The sequence below is a fragment of the Coffea eugenioides genome, chromosome 5 (genome assembly GCF_003713205.1).
Source record: "Coffea eugenioides isolate CCC68of chromosome 5, Ceug_1.0, whole genome shotgun sequence".
Classification (NCBI taxonomy): domain Eukaryota; kingdom Viridiplantae; phylum Streptophyta; class Magnoliopsida; order Gentianales; family Rubiaceae; genus Coffea; species Coffea eugenioides.
Genome location: NC_040039.1, coordinates 43423898 through 43443534, shown reverse-complemented (window position 1 = coordinate 43443534; position 19637 = coordinate 43423898). Strand labels below are relative to the sequence as shown.

The window sequence follows — 19637 nt, the reverse complement described above, 5'->3', positions numbered from 1 at the left end:
AGATGTTAGCGATACTTTTAGTCTCACCATTTTTTCTTATTTTCTTGGTGGGCAAATTACGCACAGGAAAGAATTTAAATCAGATCCCCGGCTGCAGTCTGCACCAGAGATAGAATGGCGTCAAATTGTCAAACGTCCTTTATCATCTGTTCCGAGGATAAGTTAGCATCACTCCTTATTGTTTCCTTCTGCAGAAAGATGGTATATCTCCCATTTAACCAATCAAAGAATGACTAGATATATAAATTGAAGTCTTCATTCTCAGTTTCCCACCTTTTTTTTTGCATGAAGGTTAGATTTTCTTTTAAAGACTGAAACACTATGAAAAGACTTTACTAGGAAGTTAATTAATGTTAGTGATAATTCTAGTGAAAATTTTTTTACAGAAAAAGAAGCGTAAATCAGATCACATCTCTAGTCCATACTCAGATTAGGTCGTAATATCCTTCATCTTTGTTTTGGTGGATGAGTTACATCTCTCTTTTTGTTTCGTATGCAGAAAAGTCGTGCTTCCCATTCGACCGATCAAAGGATGACGAGTTATGGGCCGCAGTCATCGTTTCCAGCGTAGAATTTTGGCCCTTGTTTGGCACCGACATCAAAGAAAAGATTGAGCATGAAAAAAAACCGACAGGAGAAACAGTAGACTGACACCGACGTCAAAGAATTTTGGGCCTGAATTTACCCAATAATAATAAAATGAATTTTTGTCCTGAACACTCGTCACGCTCCATGGAGCATGAATTAATTTAGTGATAAATTAGGAAGCCTCCCTTAAAATTTTTGACAATTTCTCTTAGTTCTTTTGAAATTTTAAAAATTACACATATCTTTCTTACCATTTAAAATAAAAATACTATCCTTAAATATTTTAATAAAACTTCCTTCTTTGGTACACTTATACCCAGAATGAGTTTTAAAATTATTTTTTCATTCTTTTTCCTCCTTATTCCTCTTTTTTATTTTTCGCCAACAAATCTATAGAACTACCACTATTGTTTCTAACTTCTGTCGTAACCAAATATCGAGATAGTGATTTTTTGATGAGTTAAATCTACATGTAATTCAATGTTTTTGCTAATATTTGTTTTCTATTTTTCTGGATATCAAAATCAATAATAAATAAAAATACAAATGACCCAAAATTATTACTAAACTATGGTAATCCTACTACTTGAAAAATTCATAAATTCTAAAAGAATTATTTCAACACTTTCTTCTTTATCCTATAAATCTAAATCCACAATAAAATACCATCAAAAGTATCCTGTCATAGTGATAAAATTATTATTTTAGTTGTTTATCAAATAGTAGCTATGGTTATGAAAAATTTGGCATATTTTTCTTATAATTGTCCTAGATAATCTTACAATTATATAGGGAAGTAAATTAAACTCATTACATGGAGCATTTTAAGGTAATTATTTAAAAATTTTACCAAGTTAATATTATTTTAAGGATTGGTCGTTAAAATTATCAAATCAAGAGAGGTAGGTTTCTAAAATTATTCCATTAATTTAATTGTCACTTTTGTTTCCTTGTATATAAAAAGGCCATTCTTTTTCAGTTTCTTATTATTGAATTTGTCGAACATGATTTTATTTCGGACCCGCTGGCAGCTCCAAATAGGGCTCACTCACTGGCACATGAATTCTTCCTACTGCTTTTACAAAACTTCCTTCTTGTATAATTAAATCATTTAGTCCATCAACCATTAATACAACACTAATATTATTTGGTTTGCAGAGAATGCCTATTGTCTCATCTTCAAATTCAAATAATTCACATGTTATTATTTCATCATGACCATGAATACGAGCAATGCCATCACCTCTATATGTAGTTTTATGATCTTTAATCAGTAAAACATGATTTTTTTTCTGGTCCAACAAGAGACTAATATGATATGTTAGTTAGTTAACATAGAAAATAAATATTTACTAATATGATGACAAATATCCCTTTTGTGTCTTCATTGCTTTTGACAACATTGTATGATTCAAAACCTTTCAAATTTAATTGTAATTTAGGTACTTTTAAAACTTCAAATACGTATTTGTGACTCTACAACTAAGAGTATGTTTGATAAAACTAAAATATAAAATCTGAAATATGAAATCTGAATCCATTAAATTATTGAATTGTTATATATTAAATCTAATAGATTTGAGTGCATATCACATTCAGTGATAAATGAATAACTTATTACTTAATTTTAGAAACAAACTGCAGACACCAAATTTTTTTCAAAGATTTTGTTAATTTTATTGTATCTTTATTTTCATCATTTATTTTATTCTATTTTATTTTATCTTGTGTTAGTTTGTTGGAAAAAGACGAGGAAATGAAATTTTAAAACATTATTCATTTTTAGCCCAATCCAAAAGGAAAAAAATCCAATCAAAATTTTTCGCAAAATCCAAGCCAAAACACCAAAAGCCCAAGGCAAAATCTATCAAAAGGCTTGGAAGAAAAAAACAAGAGAGGCTCTTTGGCCCAGTTTCATTTTTTTTTTTTTTAAAAAAAAAAAATTTGGTGCTACACACACGGGCGGTTTTCTTCCTCAAAATTTTGTAGCAACGCAGAAACCAGAGAAGGCTATGGAAATCTGGTTTTGAGGCAACCAAAATTCGTTGTTACTTCTTGTCTCTTTCCCTCCAAGTTTAGCAAGTTACTTGGACACTAATCATCAAAAAATCTAGCAAGAGGCAGCTGTCAAAAATCATCAAAATGGATAAAAAAACATGTCACATGAACCCATTTTTTCTCTTTTTTGATCCCAACCATTCATTTTAGCTTTGAGGTTTTCTTGATCTCATTTAAGTAGCAAAGAACGCAGCTTTAGTGTTGAGGAAGTGGCAGAAAACAATAGAAAGAAAGAGCGAAGAAAAAGAAAGGAAAACAGAAGAACGAAAAGAAAAATTTCCTGGTAAAAATTTTTGCAGAAAAGGCTGGTTCTGCAACCCTCTTGCAACCGAATTTTCTCCTTCAATATAACTTCGTTTGAAGAATTTTCAATTTCTAAACAATGTACGAAGTTGGGAGAGAAAGTTTGGTTTAGAAATCTATTGGAAAACACGACCAAAAACCCTTCTAATTTGGCCTCAAACTTGCTGCCACGCCATCATTGTGTCTTCCGCAATTACGTTGAAAGCTCCTTCAAACCCGCTTCCATTCGTGTTTTCTGGCTTCAATCCAGTCCGAAAACACCCTCACGTATTTCCTCAACCTTTTCCTGTGTGATTGGATGTTTATGCAAGAGATTGGGATGTGTTCATAGAAGCTTGTGTTCAAGAAACTTGAATTCTCATTTTGGCATGATTATTTAGTTTCTTGGACCTTGTTTGATATTTGGGTGAGTCCATAATGCCATGAACTTCATGTATCTGAAAAAATTCGGGTTCAAAATTACCCAAAAAGCAGTTCCGGCGAGATTCCGACTTATTTGGTTGGAATTTTTCTAGTTTCCGTAAGGTCGACCCGTCGGAAACCTCATATCCGCCGAAAAATTCTTGATGTTTTCTCTTCTATTTTTGATCCAATTAGTTTTGTTTTGTTTTATTATGTTTGATCCATTAGGGTATAAATTGGGTGTGTTTTGGATTTAGAAATCGGGCCAAAAATTTATTTTTGTTTGGGTTTGTATATGGGTTTTGATACTTAAACCCAATTTTTTTTTTTTTTTTTTGAATTTGTTTAGCAAAACAAATGAGTTGATTCATTTTTTTTCTTTTAAATAAAAGAGATCCAGTTTTTGCTTGGGCAGAAGGAATTTAGGGCCCAAAATAAATATAACAATGGCCCAAGAAAACGAAAGTTTACAATTAGGCCCCTAATCTTTTGAGTAATTTCTCTGTGCCCTAAAATTTTAGATTTCTTTCACTTAGATCCTCAATTTAATTGCATTTGGTCCCTAAACTTTACTTTTATTCAATTTTAACCCCTAATTTTTCTAGAATTATAATTTGACCCTAATAATTTTTAATTTTTGTAATTAGGTTCCTGATCTTTATCATTTATGAACTACAACTGTTTATCTCATTTAATTGCTAATTATGCTTCATTTAAATGCATTTAATTAGTAAAATTTAAAAATTTTATGTTTATTCATATTTTTTTAAAAAAATAATAGAATGAATTTGCTATATGTTTACACTTTCTTTTAAATTATTAATTAAATTGGTGCCTTGACTATTTTGTTGATTTTGGAGTATAAATAGGGCAAACTCTACCTCATCTATTCATTAATTCAAGGGAGGTTCTCTTTATTAATTTTAAGTTTTTTTATGTGCTCCTATATGTTTTCATATGTGTGATTGCATGTTTTAAGTGTTTTTCTCTTTTATTTTATTTTATTAATTTTTTTAGCTTTCATTTATTTTGTTTATTTAAGTTTTGATGATTATTTGGAAGGCATTTAAATGCTAAGTTGTAATAGATAGGTCTTCTTCTTTTGCTCGAAGAAAAGGTATTTAGATAGACAAATGTAAAAGATAGGTTTATTATTTCTCAAAATTCTCCTTCTAGATTGTAGTTAGCGCTCCCCAATGTAATAATTAGTTTTTTTTTTTTTTTGCTTGTATGCTTGTGTGCTTGTGTTTATTCGCTTTCTTTATAGTCTTGCATCTAGATATTATCCCTGTGTAATATGTGCTCTACATACTCTATATGTTTTATGTGTTTATTTGTTTTAATTATATTTTATATGCTTTATTTATTTATAATGAGTACATGATGTTACTACACTAGTCCAATGCTAGTCGTGGTTTTTCTTTCTGATTTCTCACTAGTCCAACATTAGTGGGGACTTGTAGAAATGGGTTAGTTCAATACTAGACCCTTTAACCCGTTTTCGCGCTAGATTCATACCTTATGTGACATTTATTGCATCTCATACATTTTTTCTTATTTTTAGGTTGTTTTTATTTGCATGATATTTTCCCTACTATTATTCCCTTCCCTCTATATGTTTGGATCATATCATTTATACTTGCATTTCATATAAATCATTTAGTCCATTTGCTTGTTTAGAATAGGAGAGTCATCCTTTGAATATGGAAAATGGACGAGTATGACTTTTTAACATTAACACGCTATTACCCCTCTATAAAAAGAAAAATTAAGTCACGAATCTTAATTTCTCACACCTGTTAGAGTCTTTATCATCACTCCTATCGTGCTTTTGTTTTTTATATGCATGAAAAGAATTGAAAACCTAAGCATCTTTTTTTATTTTGAAAAATACACATGGGACAAAGCAATTAAGGTTGTTTTTCTCCTCTCTTTCTATCACGATGGATAAGATTCACAAAAGGATTTGGGTGTCATCAATTAGCAACTTGTACAAATAAAACATTTTGTGTATCAAACAATCATACGAGACAAGTTGAGGCTTAAGTCAGAGCAGCCAGGTCCATGAAAAGGACTTGACATCTCCTCGCACCCCTTCCACAAAAACAAAAGAAAGAAATTAATTATGCTCATGTATATGTCTAAATAATGAACTCAACTCCCTCAAATGAATCCACAGCATGATCTAGGTATTAAAGTCTGCAAATCTTCTATACTTTATGTCTTACATTCATTGCAAGCATAAGTCAAAGCCCAAATTGATGAATCACAATTTTTATGGCTTTTTCCTGCAAAAGAACACAAAAAGCTCTATATACGTTATTTTAGACGAGTTATTCTTGGAATAGATGAAATTACATGTTGGTAGATTATTTGAAATTTGCTAAGCAAGTTAAAACTCAAATAAAAAATGCATTGTACCTACATCTTGTTCTTGGTAAATAATAAAAAAGCTTTACAGTCTATGGTTGAAAAAGAGTATTTGCCATTTTTTCATAAACAGATTATTTTTTAATAAGAAAAGTGCTGCAATATGGCATTAATTTCATTGAGAATATTTGTCAATTTAAAAGGGTCATACAAGAAATTCTTGGGTAAAATATACAATTAGAGTACAATTCTCCTTAGACAAGAAGAGCAAAAAACATCCAACGATATGCATTACACATAAACACAATTTTTATGGTACAAGCTTGAATTACTTGCTATTTGATCTCCTTGGAGTTATCTTTACGTCCACAAAGAGGTGGAACAACTCAACAAAGTAAAAGACGGAAAAAGGGGCCTATAAAACAAGATTACTGTTTCTTAAAGGCAACAAGCAACAGAAAAAAGTCAATCTAAAAGTTGTACAATAGATTTTGATATCCCTACCATATCGTCATCAAAAAATGGATCGAAGATGAAAGGGCCTTGCCACAGAAAGATTATAATCCCCTTTGCTATTTTAATCTACTTCTGGATAAGAAAAGTCATCGTAATTTAGTGGGAACATGTGATTGTTCCCCACTTCGCCATATCTGTAGATATGTGATTTTATTGGTTCGTTCCACTAATTTTTTTCAGGAATGAATCCTATGTGCTCCTGGGAATATAAAAATGCAAGAAATATCTTCCTTTGGTGAAAATGTTTACAGGCTATTGATGTATTGTATTGATGTGTCATCTCATGTATGAAGTCTATCTTAGGTACTAAAATTAATCTTTTGAATGCATTGAAGTCGGCATTTTCTGCATCATAATTCAAATATAAGTACTTATGAATCATAAAGCTTATAATGTATTGTATTAATGTGTGTTGTCTTATATATGAAGTCTATCTTAATGTGTTGTCTCAAACTGGTCTTCCCCTAAACCTAACTTATAAGTTAATAGGGACATTATTTGGATAAATATGAGATATCTGTATGGATTTTCAAACTCTTCACTTTTTCTCCCTTCCTTATTATAGCAAGGTTTAAAGTCTTCCTTAAATAAATTCACAAAAAAAAAAAGAATTTTTCTAACTGGTGTCCTCAAGAATATTCGTTAATACATTTAACATTCACCTAACCTACCAATATATACATCTAGTAGCAATTATTATCCTTACTTTTCTTATTTAATATTATCTATTCTCTCTTATATTTATTTACTTTTTCTAATTAATTTTATTTTTTTAAAAATATAACATCTAAAATATATATTAACAAATGCTTCAAAAGCACTCGACCGAAAAAAAACACACACACACACATCCTCCACCAAAGTATCACGCGAGACAATCTTTAATCTTTGAAAGGACACAGTCAAGATTATCAGGTATTGAAGTTCTTTCAAGTGCTGCATTTTGGTTTGACTTGCAAGTTACAAAACCGATCACATCATTCCGTTACAGATTATAAACCAAATAATCCCTTCGTCAGGCACTTTCGGTCAGATCTACCAGTTTGACTAAGCACTAAATTGTCAAAAACAATTTCACAATTCCACAATAATGAGGATATTTATGAATTCTTTGACTTTTCTTTTTTGTTTGATAAGTGGGGCATTAGGATATCATTGCCACTGGAAAGTAATAAGGTGGCATGAATATATATAGTTGGCAGTTCGAAAAGTTTTAATTAAAATTTCATACCAAACTCATAGCCATATATTGTCAACTTGTCATAGATCATTTTTCTTTATCTTCTTTTCCTTCAAAAATTGGGCGCAGTGTGGTGGCTGCTTTCTGAGCTTGATGATTCATCACATGCTTGAGCTGGTTGAAGAAACTTTAATCCTTATTAAAATAAGGAAACAAAATCAAGAAAATTTATACGGAAAAAGTTCACAGAAATCCAAATTTGTGGGTTTTCCTTATCTTATAAATTTTTGTCATGAGAAGTAAAAAAAAAAAGAAAAGAAATGATACTAGAGAAATTGATGTATTTAGTCAATTTCGTCAAGATGCTCTTCTTTTTCTTTAACTTTTGGGGGAGGGGAACATCAATTATTTTTTGTAAATGCGTGTAGAAAATTTTTAAAATTAATATCATAGTGCTAATGAATAAATTGACACTCCTAACATGTTTAAGAACTTCACAAAATGTTCTTGATTGTTCAATAATAAATGAATAATACCTGCATTAAAAAAATAAAAAAAAATATTGAGGATGGTGTGAGCCGTTGGGAACATGGGCCAAGGACGACGCGGTGATGACGAGTCGACTAAGGAGCGTGGACTGAAACAATATTCGGGGTTGGGGCTCATTTAATTGGGCTTATGCCACGTCATATGGGCGCGGCTTATCTGTCAAATTGTCGACTGTCGTGTGCTGTTCGTTTTGATGATTTCCTATGTTTGATCTTAGCTCACGTGCCCTGTCGGCGAGTGACAGTTCTGCTCCTTGTTAAATTATTATTATTATTATTATTTTTGTCGATGGTTATTTATCTATTTTACACCTACTCCTACTCTAATCTGTTCTAAGCAGAGGGTCCAACTGGGTCTATCACCATCGGTTTAGATGGATGCACTATACCCGTATGAATTTAGAAAAAATCATTTAAAATGACAAGCCATTTATAATAACAACTAATAGGAGATAAAGTTTGAACTCTTGATATCCTACTCCCACTCAACTACCTTGAGTCCTTGACAGGGCAATGAACTTACCATCGAAGTTACCTCTTTTGTCACTTTGCCTTCCTGAGAGTTCGATCGAACCAATGTACGCCCTACTCTTTATTTGCAATCAACTGCAATTGGGTCGGATAACCCCTTTTGTGCCTGATTCAGTCATGTATAACTCACGTGATCATGTGAATTGACTGAGATATGTTTAAAAAATCTCTACCGTTTTGTATGTCTAACAGAAACACAAGCAGACACTAGATGATTTGGAGTTTTCATTTTCCTCATGTAAACTTCCTAAATTTTTAGTTTTTCTAACGACAGATTTAAAGACTCTAAAAATTATTTTCGCACTTGTTAGACTATTATTTTAGATCTAAACTGTCGCACTTTCTAAATCCCATTTTAGGTCCTTTTTGCCTTTTTCTAAAATCAAAAAATTCATTTTTTAACACCTTTTTATTTATTTTATTTTCAAAAATAGGGTGCGACAAAAGTTTTGTCTAAAAAATTCAGTGCCACTTAATTAATTCAGATGCCTAAGTTTTGTTTATCAAACGGTTTGAATATGTTAAGATTTGAATCCATTAAATTTTCAGATGCTCAAGTTTTAGTTATCAAACAGTTTGAATATGTTAAAATTTAAATCCATTAAATTTAAGTGCTGAATTGGATTATCAAACAGGGCCTAATTTATTGAGACATATTTGAAGAAATAAGGAAATTAAGGAGGCAAATACAAATAATAAAAACTTATAAGAGTATTTGTAATTATTCAAAATATCATGGGCTAAAAACAAATACTAAAGAAGATTTGGGCACTACCTTGAGAATATCCCTAATGGATTCCAATATTCTGGTCTACAATGTCAAACAAACGATTTTTTTTCTATATCATCATCTATAAAATCAATACATCACCCAAAAAACAACACCAAAGTTGCACCTTACTCGCTTTAATCTTCAATGGAGGTCATTCTTCTCCTTATTGCTTCCCTGCTCTTCTGTTTCATGGTAGTCAAATTTCTCAAGCACCCCTTGGGAAAACATTCAAGGTTGAAACTTCCCCCCGGGCCTTATCCACTGCCTATCATAGGAAACATGCATCAACTTTTTGGCTCACCAATCCATCATTTGCTGAGAGACTTAGCTAAGAAATATGGAGCATTGATGCACCTAAAGCTTGGTGAAACTTCAACTATCGTTGTCACTTCCCCGGAAATGGCCAGAGAGATCTACAGAACCAACGATATCATATTTGCTTCAAGACCCTCTCAGAGTCTCGCATTCAAGATCTTTTCTTTTAATTTTGCTGATCTGATATTTTCTCCCTATGGAAATTATTGGAGGCAATTACGAAAAATCTGCACCATGGAACTTCTTAGTCAAAAACGCGTGCAAAGTTTCAAATCAATCAGAGAAGATGAGGTATTCAATCTCATTAAATCAATTTCTCTACAGAAGGGATCGACCATCAATCTAAGCAGAAGCATTGTCTCTCTCACTTATAGCTTCACCAGCCGGGCAGCATTTGGAATAAGAAACGATTTAGAGACAGAAAGATTCATTCAACTTATAGATGAACTCAATGGGATGGCATCAGAGTTCAGCTTAGCTGACATGTATCCTTCAATCAAGTTGCTTCAAATGATGAGTACGCTGAGATTTAAGGTGGAAAAACTACACAAGCAAATTGATGAAATACTTGTAAATATTGTCAATGAGCACAAAGGAAAAATCAAAGAGGCAAAACAAGAAGGTGCAGAAGGCAAGGAAGATCTTGTTGACGTTCTTCTCAATATTCAGAAACGTGGAGACTTTGAACCTCAACTGGCTGATACAAGCATCAGAGCAGTTATCCTTGTAAGTACAACTCAAACTCACTAATCTTTCGAGCTTTGCACCTCAGAGAAAATTCTGTAGTTCTTTCTAGGATTAAAGGGAAAAATTATGAATCCAGTATTTTTTTTTTATTTAATTATTGCTCCAATTTGGGGGATGACAAAGATTTTGGATATAGTATAACTATATTAGTGAGTTGTGATAACCTTTGATAGCCAAATTTTAACAGCATTAATGTGAAGTTTGAACTTTTTTCCTAAACTAGAATTGATACATAGTGGTTGCCGGTTTTGCAAACAGAATACCTTCCTTAACTAGCTGAAAAATCAATATTGAACAATCCTTCAGGTACCAAACTCAAGAATAAGGAGAAACCACGAAGAGAAAAAGAAAATTAACAAAAAAAAAAAGGAAACCGGTATGATGCATATCCAATTGGTGATGTGGAAGTAATATGTTATTGTAATTAAGAAGTGGGTGGCAGTATTCTAAATAAGTTCAACAATTTGAATTAGTCAAATTCAAGATTAAGAAGGTAAAGGATCCAAACCAAAAGTCAATTAAATCCAGCGAAGATACATACCATATTTGTGGTTGTCACACAGTCCAAGAGGCCGGCCGAGATTTATTTATCAAAATTTAGGGAATCTAAAATAGTCCAATGTCACTGATGATGGTTTTTTTTTTCAGTCAAGCATCAGATGATGGTTTTTTTCTTTTTTTTTGTGGGATAAAATCAGATGATGAATTCACTTAGAGATCTGAGAGTAGAATATGTAATTTTCATTAATATTCATGTGTTTCAGGACATTTTTAGTGCTGGTAGTGAGACTTCATCAACAGCCATGGAGTGGGCAATTTCTGAGATGATTAAAAACCCAGAAATAATGAAAAGGGCACAACAGGAGGTGAGAAATTTCTACAATGTCAAAGGAAATGTTGATGAATCACGCCTTCATGAGCTCAAATACTTGCATGCAATCATCAAAGAGACCTTGAGACTACACCCAAGTGCTCCGCTTTTGTTGCCAAGAGAATGTGGTCAGGAATGCAAAATCAATGGTTATGACGTACCAGCAAAGGCACAAATAATTGTCAATGCATGGGCAATTGGCAGAGATTCCAATTACTGGAGTGAAGCTGAGAAGTTTAATCCTTCGCGATTTCTTGATTCAGAAATCGATTACAAAGGGAATAATTTTGAATACATCCCATTTGGTGCTGGAAGAAGGATTTGTCCAGGCATATCATTTTCTCAAGCAGTTATTGAGCTGGTACTTGCACAGTTGTTGTTCCATTTTGATTGGAAGCTCCCTGGTGATCTGAAACCGGAAGAATTTGACATGGTTGAGAAACTTGGAAGGACAATTAGGCCAAAAAATGATCTCCTCCTGATTCCAATTGCTTACAGTGGTTCTTGTTTGACATAATTTGACTCTATAGGGATGCCTAGGTTATGCATATATCTGCCATCACATCCATGCTAGAGAGCTACATATGGTCAAGTTCTCGAAATTTGTATAATTAAGTTTAAAATTTCGTAATATTTCCCTTTTGCACATTATTTGCACCCCTTCAATCTTGTAGAAGCACCTATTTCCCTCCTCCATTCTTAAAATTTTGTGAAATGCCTCACATTTGATTCCTTTAAAATCTACAAAATTCAGACATTTATTTTGATTTTCTTCTTAAAATTTAAAAATTCTCTTATCCATTAAAAAAACCATATAGATTCATTTTATAGACAATAAAATAATTAATACAAACATTTTTTTTAGCTTAAACTCCAATATGTTATTCATTGTAAATCCAAAGCAATGATTTAAATATAAACGGGATTTGCTTGTGGAGAATCAGACTAATTTAGATTTTTGTTAATGTTTCATTGTGCTTAATTTTGGTAAGGGTAAGATGGGTACACAGTCAGGAAGGCTATAGCTGCAAATGCAGCACCTAGAGAGGATCATACAAACTTTTCTTGGTGAATGGTGCAAATCGAAAAACTAATGAAGTTATAACAATAGCATGTCGATGCTGTTAAATGACAATATGCAGTGGCCCTTAAATCTTAATAGACAAAATGGGATTGCTTCTTTAAGTATATGGGCAATTCTTGATTATTTGGTACACCATCACCACCGTGAAAATACATAATTATTTGAGTCCTCAATCTAATTTAAAAAATAAAACATGAATAACAGGATCAATTATGAAAAATTTACCTACTATAACCTGATATTGTAAAAGAAGAACCTGTTGTGTTGCGTGGATATAATATAACTAGGCTAAAATCAGATTGGTTTGCTAACAAATGGATGCACTAATTTGCTTTTTTTTTTTTTCTAGACGGAGGGGTATCTGGGTCATCAGGATAAACCGAACCGGACTAATCCCCTGGCCCGAGAGGAGAGGCTCCGTCTCCTCAAGCACGTTAGCCCTGGGACTCGATCCCTGATGGGAGAGATGGACAACGATCGTTAAGGAGCTTCCGTGACCAAACGAGCTGCCCAAGAGGGCGGATGCACTAATTTGCTTGCTCTTGGTTTTTTCCCCCCTAATATTCAAGTAACGATTCACATATCAAGTTTCCAGACAAGCTTTTACTGCATGTACTTTATACTACCAATGATAGCATAATTATCTGTTCCTTAAGCTAGCTTTTTTGATGGATTGAAGAATTGGATAATGAATATCATTGGATCAATTCATTTATACCTATTTAATTCAAAATGTATAAATGAATAAATGAATTAATCAAAAATTGAGTCAAATAATTCAATTATTTATTTAGAGCCCATTTATTTTAACTTGTTACCAACTCTTTCCAGTGGGATGGGTGGCGTTGAAGTTAATCAATTGGATGCATTTCCATTGCTTTGCTGGCTAAGACATTGCCACTTGATATGGGTGCTGTGACATAAAAAGGAAAAAACAATCTTCTCACGTAAAAAGTAAAAAACAATCTTCTCAATTAATTTTTAAACTTAATTACCAATGTATAGCAGTCTTTAAATCCTATTACTAGATGTGAATATTTACATATAACACCCTAGTGTCTGAAAGAGCGAATCACAAGAGCCATTGAAAATCCCCAGTCAATACTTGGCTTGCAAGTAATATCAGTCAGAAAACATTGACTTGATTTTGCTAAAAATGGAACTCCAGTTATCTGGTAATTCTAAGCCGTCAATACTTGGCTTGCAAGTAATATCAGTTGAAAAACATTTGACTTGATGATGCTAAATTAGGAGTTCCAATTGTCTTTGCCTACCAAATTGTAGTATAAAAATAGACACTTCGCTAAGCAAACAACATCCCATTGCAGTTTTCTCCATCCAGCCTGCAATGGAGGTCATTCTTTTCCTTTTGGCTTTCCTACTCTTCTATTTCATGGTAGCCAAAATGCTTAAAAGCTCCTCGGGAAAAAACTCAAGATTGAGGCTTCCCCCGGGGCCTAATCCACTGCCTATCATAGGAAATATGCATCAACTTTTTGGCTCCCCATTCCATCACTTGCTCAGAGACTTGGCCAAAAAATATGGACCGTTGATGCACCTAAAGCTTGGTGAAACTCCTACCATCATTGTCACATCCCCTGAAATGGCCAAAGAGATTTATAGAACAAACGATGTCATATTTGCTTCAAGACCCTCTCATCGTGTCACATTCAAGATTTTTTCCTACAATCATAACGATATTATCTTTTCTCCCTATGGAAATTATTGGAGACAACTTCGGAAGATTTGCACCATGGAAGTTCTTAGTCCAAAACGGGTGCAAACTTTCAAAGCAATTAGGGAAGATGAAGTTTTTGATCTCATCAAATCGATCTCTTTGCAAAAGGGATCGAGTATCAATCTAAGCAGAAGGATTTTCTCTCTCACTTATAGCATCACAAGCCTGGCAGCCTTTGGGAAAAGAAACAAAGACATAGAAAGATTCTTGCACTTTGTTGATGAACTCAATGAGCTGGCATCTTTGTTCTGCTTAGCTGACATGTATCCTTCAGTCAAGTTTCTTCAATTGACGAGTACAGTTAGGTCAAGTTATGAGAAAATACACAAGCAAGTAGATGAAATACTTGAAAATATTCTCGATGAGCATAAAGGACAAATCCAAGAATCAAAACAGGAAGGTGAAGAAGGCAAGGAGGATCTTGTCGATGTTCTTCTCAATATTCAGAAACGTGGGGACTTCGAGCCTCAACTAACTGATACAAACATCAAAGCTGTTATCCTGGTAAGCGAAACTCAAACTCGCTAGGTTTTTAAGCTTTGCACCTTGACAAAATTTTGTAATTGTTTCTAGGATTAAAGGGACAAAACATGTATATTATTGATTTATCTGTTCAATTTTGGGGATGGTGATGATTTGGGATCTGATAACCTTTTAGGGAGTTGAGATACCCTTGAATAAACAAATTTTGACAGTATTAGTTTCACTTTCAAGTTTGAACCTCTTCCCTGGGATTGAACATGAGACTTAACAGTGGCGGGTTATGTGAACAAAATTATGATTTTCTTAGCTAGCCGACAAATTGGTCCTATTTCTTGGTACTAAATTTAGTTCTGTTATGATAGAATGATTGTTATACAGATTAGCAGCAGTCTCAAAGTTGAATTCTATTCAATTCAAATCAGTTCATGTAATAATTATGCCTTTTGGTATAAACGTATATATACAACTTGGATGTAAATTTAACCTTATCAGCTCATACGACTAAGTTGGCTATCAGACCAAATATATGGTCTGTAATTACGCTCGATTTTGGTGCAAGAGAACATCCGAGATTTCTTCTTCTTTTTTTTCCAAATTAAGCAATTCAAAATAATCCAACGCCACTTAATTTGAAGTTATTTTGGTCAAACATCAGACGATGAATTAATTTGGATATCTGAAAGAAAAAACAAGTATAATTTTCATTGATATACGTTCCTATTCATGTTTCAGGATGTTTTCAGTGCTGGCAGTGAGACTACATCAACAGCCATCGAGTGGGCAATTTCTGAAATGGTTAAAAACCCAGAAATAATAAACAGGGCACAATGTGAGGTAAGAAGTTTATATAATGACAAAGGAAATGTTGATGAATCACGCCTTCATGAGCTCGAATATTTGCACGCAATCATCAAAGAGACCTTGAGACTACATCCAAATGCTCCACTTTTGTTGCCAAGAGAATGCACTGAAGAATGCAGAATCAATGGTTATGACATACCAGCCAAGGCACAAGTAATTGTGAATGCATGGGCAATTGGTAGAGATCCATTATACTGGAGTGAAGCTGAGAAATTCAATCCTTCGCGATTTCTTGATTCTAAAATTGATTATAAAAGCAATAACTTTGAATACATCCCATTTGGTGCTGGAAGAAGGATTTGTCCAGGCATATCATTTTCTCAAGCAGTAGTTCAGCTGGTACTTGCACAACTGTTGTTCCACTTTGATTGGAAGCTCCCTGGTGACCTGAAACCAGAAGAACTAGACATGACTGATAACCTTGGCGTGACAATTAGGAGAAAAAATGATCTCCACTTGATTCCAATTCCTTATCTTGGTTCTTGTTTAATAAAGGATGACTAGGCTTTACAGGGATGCCTAAATTATGCTAATACTCGTCATCCCGTCTATGATACTACTTTATAATTTTACCTTGATTATGTACCTAAAATAAAGATTTTATGAACTTTATTACTTTCTGTACTCTAAAATCTGCCATGCACCTGCCTCACTTCACAGTGCTTGCCAACGGATCTTCTGTCCCACACCCTATGCCATTCTCTGTCCCACTTTTTATTATATTACAATTTCTCCTACGTAAATATCATGTTTTAGTTCTTTTTTGTTTCTTTAAGTTCCAATAACTATTTACTGAGTATTACAAAAAATTTAACAAACTCAAAAAATCAAAATTGATAAAAAATGAGATTTTTTATGAATTTTTTGCTGTATTTTTTAATTTTCTACTATATATATTGCTTTTTTGAAGCTGTTGTATTTATTTAACCAGACTAGTGCTAGTTGATGAGACTTACTTCGGAAACAAAAAAAGTAAAGTCAAAAAAATTTGAAGTATTCTCTCAATTCTAATAAAATGTAATAGGATCAAGTATGAGTTTGCAATCAGAGCATATATGGATAAAACTTATAAAGGGGTTTCGAAAAATAAGTAATTTCTGCTGGGCCTTTATCCTTTTTGTAGGTTCAGTAGGATTCTTATTGGTTGGAATTTCCAGTTATCTTGGTAGAAATTTGATATCTTTTTTTCCGTCTCAACAAATCGTTTTTTTTTCCACAAGGGATCGTCATGTCTTTCTACGGAATCGCAGGTCTCTTTATTAGCTCCTATTTGTGGTGAACAATTTCCTGGAATGTAGGCAATGGTTATGATCGATTCGATAGAAAGGAAGGCATAGTATGTATTTTTCGTTGGGGATTTCCTAGAAAAAATCGTCGCATATTCCTAAAATTCCTTATAAAAGATATTCAGTCCATTCGAATAGAAGTTGAAGAGGATATTTTTGCACGCCATGTCCTTTATATGAAAATTCGAGGCCAGGGGACCATTCCCTTAACTCGTACTGATGAAAATTTGACTCCACGAGAAATTGAACTAAAGGCTGCTGAATTGGCCTATTTCTTGCGTGTATCAATTGACGTATTTTGAGAAATGCGTAGAAAAATAGATGCTTTTTCAACAAGAGGGAAAAATGCAAGAATTTTTTTTCCTATACATAACTTAAGTGTGAAGTCCCGTTGCAAGAATGGCATAGGGTGTGGGACAGAAGATCCGTTGCGGTGATGTTTGGCATACTCCGTGAACTTTACTAAGACATTACTGTTCTGTTAGTGATACTTTTAATCTCAGTTTTTCCTTTTTTTTTATGTGTGCAATTTATTTACAGAAAAAGAAACGTAAATCGGATCACATCTGCCATCGTATAAGTTACATCTCTCATTTTGTTTCTTATGCAGAAAAGTGGTATTTCCTTTTAGACCGATCAAAGAATGACGATTTATGGCCTCCATTCTTAGTTTCCAGCCTTTTCTTGAAGAAGACAGATATTCTTTGCAAAGATATCCTTGACTGAAACAGGTTGATGAAATGCATTAGAGAGAGAGAGAACAAACAGATTGAGCATGGAAAAAAACTCAAAAGAGACAGAGTAGGCGAGGAGAGAAACAATGGAGTGACACGAGCATCAAAGGATTTTGGTGCCTGAATTTACGTAAGAAGGAAAAAAGAGTTTTCGGCCTGAACATTTGTCACGCTTCTCTACTCCCAAAATATCATCTGATTATTGAGCATGAATTAATTTAATTGTCACCATTGTTTCCTAGTATATAAAAAGGCCCTCCTAAACCAATAAAACCATAAAAAGATCTGGTTAGAGTACCGATTGTCACCGTTGTCATTTGGTTCTTTAGTCTTTGTCAATTGTCCTAGTTTCTTGAAAATAGGACAAATCGATTAAAGTAATGGGGTATGGTTTTATTATTATTATTATTTAGCAAACCCCCATATATGGAGTAGAATGTCAGTCCAAATTTTATTAAACACCAAAGAAAGGTACAAGCATGAGTAGGGCTAGGCCTGACCTCATCAGAATGCAACAAATAATAATAATAAAATAAAAATAAAAATAAATAAGGAGCAGTGCTCCTTTACATTATATGCCCTAGTAAAAGGTACCTGCAAACTATCTAGAAACGAAGCTGCCTTTACAGCCAGCGGCAGCTCAAAAACTGAAGAAAAAATCTTATTGTAGGTAAATCAAGCGCTGCAAGTTTATCAGAAGCAGAGTTTGCCTCGCAAAAAACAAGAACAATAGATGCCTTGCCTGCAGAAAGGAATCTCCTCACCCATAGAAGATTACATAATACCCACGTTGCCAACGCATCGGAATTTGTCAACAAAATCAAAATCTATTAGGTCTTGTCCCAGAAAATAGATAAACGAGAATAACAGGGGTTATTGACAATTCAATAATGACAATAATAGAACAAATAAATCAAACAGAGAAAAACACCAAATTTATGTGATTCGGTCAAACTGATCTACGTCCACGGATGAATGAGTAGTAGATTTACTATAACAGAAAAAGAGTACAAAGGAGAGAATGCAAGAACCAGAAAATAATTTCTAAACTCAAAAGGCACTTAAAACTAAAAACACAAAAGATTCTAAATAGCACTAAATGTTTAATGGCCCAAAAACTCATGACTTGCTCTTTTGATTAGATGTCTAACCAAAACTCCTCTCTTATACTGGGGTGTGGGTTCCCCTAAAACTCTCTTAAACTGGTCTATATAACACTTGGGTTAGTGTCTTTAACACACTTAAACTAAGTTAAACCCACTATATTTATAACAACCACAATAAGGAGAGGTTTCTTTGTTAAATTTTCGATATGGGATAAAAAACACTTAACAAAACCTAGGAATCGAATTCAACAATGGAGGTATGCTTGATCAGTCGACAGTTGGTGCAAATCACCACCATGATGATACATAATTATTGGAGAAACACAACCCGGAAATAAAATATGAATAACCGTGATGAGTGACCCTCCACGGCTCCACCCTCCATGCCCTCTTTATTTAAGAACCTTTTGCTTGGATATCACATCCGCTGAAATCAGATCTTTAATTTGCTTGGTCTTGGTTTTTTAATCCCCTTGGTTACACCAATTCGCATATCAAGTTTCTAGGCAAATTGTTAATTAACTCCTTTGCACCATAAAAGATGGAAAGAATATAATAGGCTGGCTTCTTGACGGTCCTAAAGATGAAATGACACGTGGACATTTCCATTGTTAAATCACCAAATTAAGGAGGTGCACTAGAGACAAAGAGCTATTGAATGTTGACCAATTCATATATGCTCTTGAAATTATAAATGCCAATTTTTTTTCTTCTAATAGAATTACAAGCAAACTAAAACAAAGTAAAACAAACTAATTGCAACTCGACAATAATAGTATAAATTATCTCACAAATGATAGAATAAATGTTAGCAAAAGCATATAGTTAGAAAACTTTCACGTAGAGTGCAACTTGAATCGAGGACTGATAATTTGTGGGACCTTGCCAAATTAGAAAATTGGTATTGCTAGCTTCATCAGCATCTATAAAAATCAATACTGCAGTAAGCAAATAACACCCAAGTTCCACATTTCTGGCTTCAGTCTTCAATGGAGGTTATCCTTTTCCTCATTGCCTTCCTTCTTTTCTATTTCATGGCAGTCAAAATTCTCAAAAGGCCCTCAGAGGAAAACTCAAGATTAAGGCTTCCCCCAGGGCCTACTCCACTGCCTATCATAGGAAACATTCATCAACTCTTTGGTTC

The 19637-nt window shown here is 33.4% G+C and overlaps 2 protein-coding genes across 2 annotated transcripts; both read left to right on the top strand.

Moving 5' to 3' along the window:
- Positions 1-9412: 9412 nt before the first annotated feature.
- Positions 9413-11846, top strand: LOC113771753 (tabersonine 16-hydroxylase 2-like). Its single transcript, XM_027316316.1, has 2 exons — positions 9413-10309; positions 11095-11846. Exons 1-2 carry the CDS (start codon positions 9413-9415, stop codon positions 11716-11718), a joined length of 1521 nt encoding a protein of 506 aa, XP_027172117.1. The 3' UTR covers positions 11719-11846.
- A 1787-nt stretch (positions 11847-13633) lies between these two features.
- LOC113769932 (tabersonine 16-hydroxylase 1-like) lies at positions 13634-15979 on the top strand. The gene is made up of 2 exons (XM_027314254.1): positions 13634-14527; positions 15239-15979. The coding sequence occupies exons 1-2, from the start codon at positions 13634-13636 to the stop codon at positions 15869-15871; spliced, it is 1527 nt and encodes a 508-aa protein (XP_027170055.1). The 3' UTR covers positions 15872-15979.
- Positions 15980-19637: the final 3658 nt, after the last annotated feature.

Bases quoted from the DNA above. Each gene is read 5' to 3' on its own strand.
- LOC113771753 (XM_027316316.1), top strand. From the start codon at position 9,413: ATGGAGGTCATTCTTCTCCTTATTGCTTCCCTGCTCTTCTGTTTCATG. The intron at 10,310-11,094 runs GTAAGTACAACT...CATGTGTTTCAG, and splicing joins GCATCAGAGCAGTTATCCTT to GACATTTTTAGTGCTGGTAG.
- LOC113769932 (XM_027314254.1), top strand. From the start codon at position 13,634: ATGGAGGTCATTCTTTTCCTTTTGGCTTTCCTACTCTTCTATTTCATG. The intron at 14,528-15,238 runs GTAAGCGAAACT...TTCATGTTTCAG, and splicing joins ACATCAAAGCTGTTATCCTG to GATGTTTTCAGTGCTGGCAG.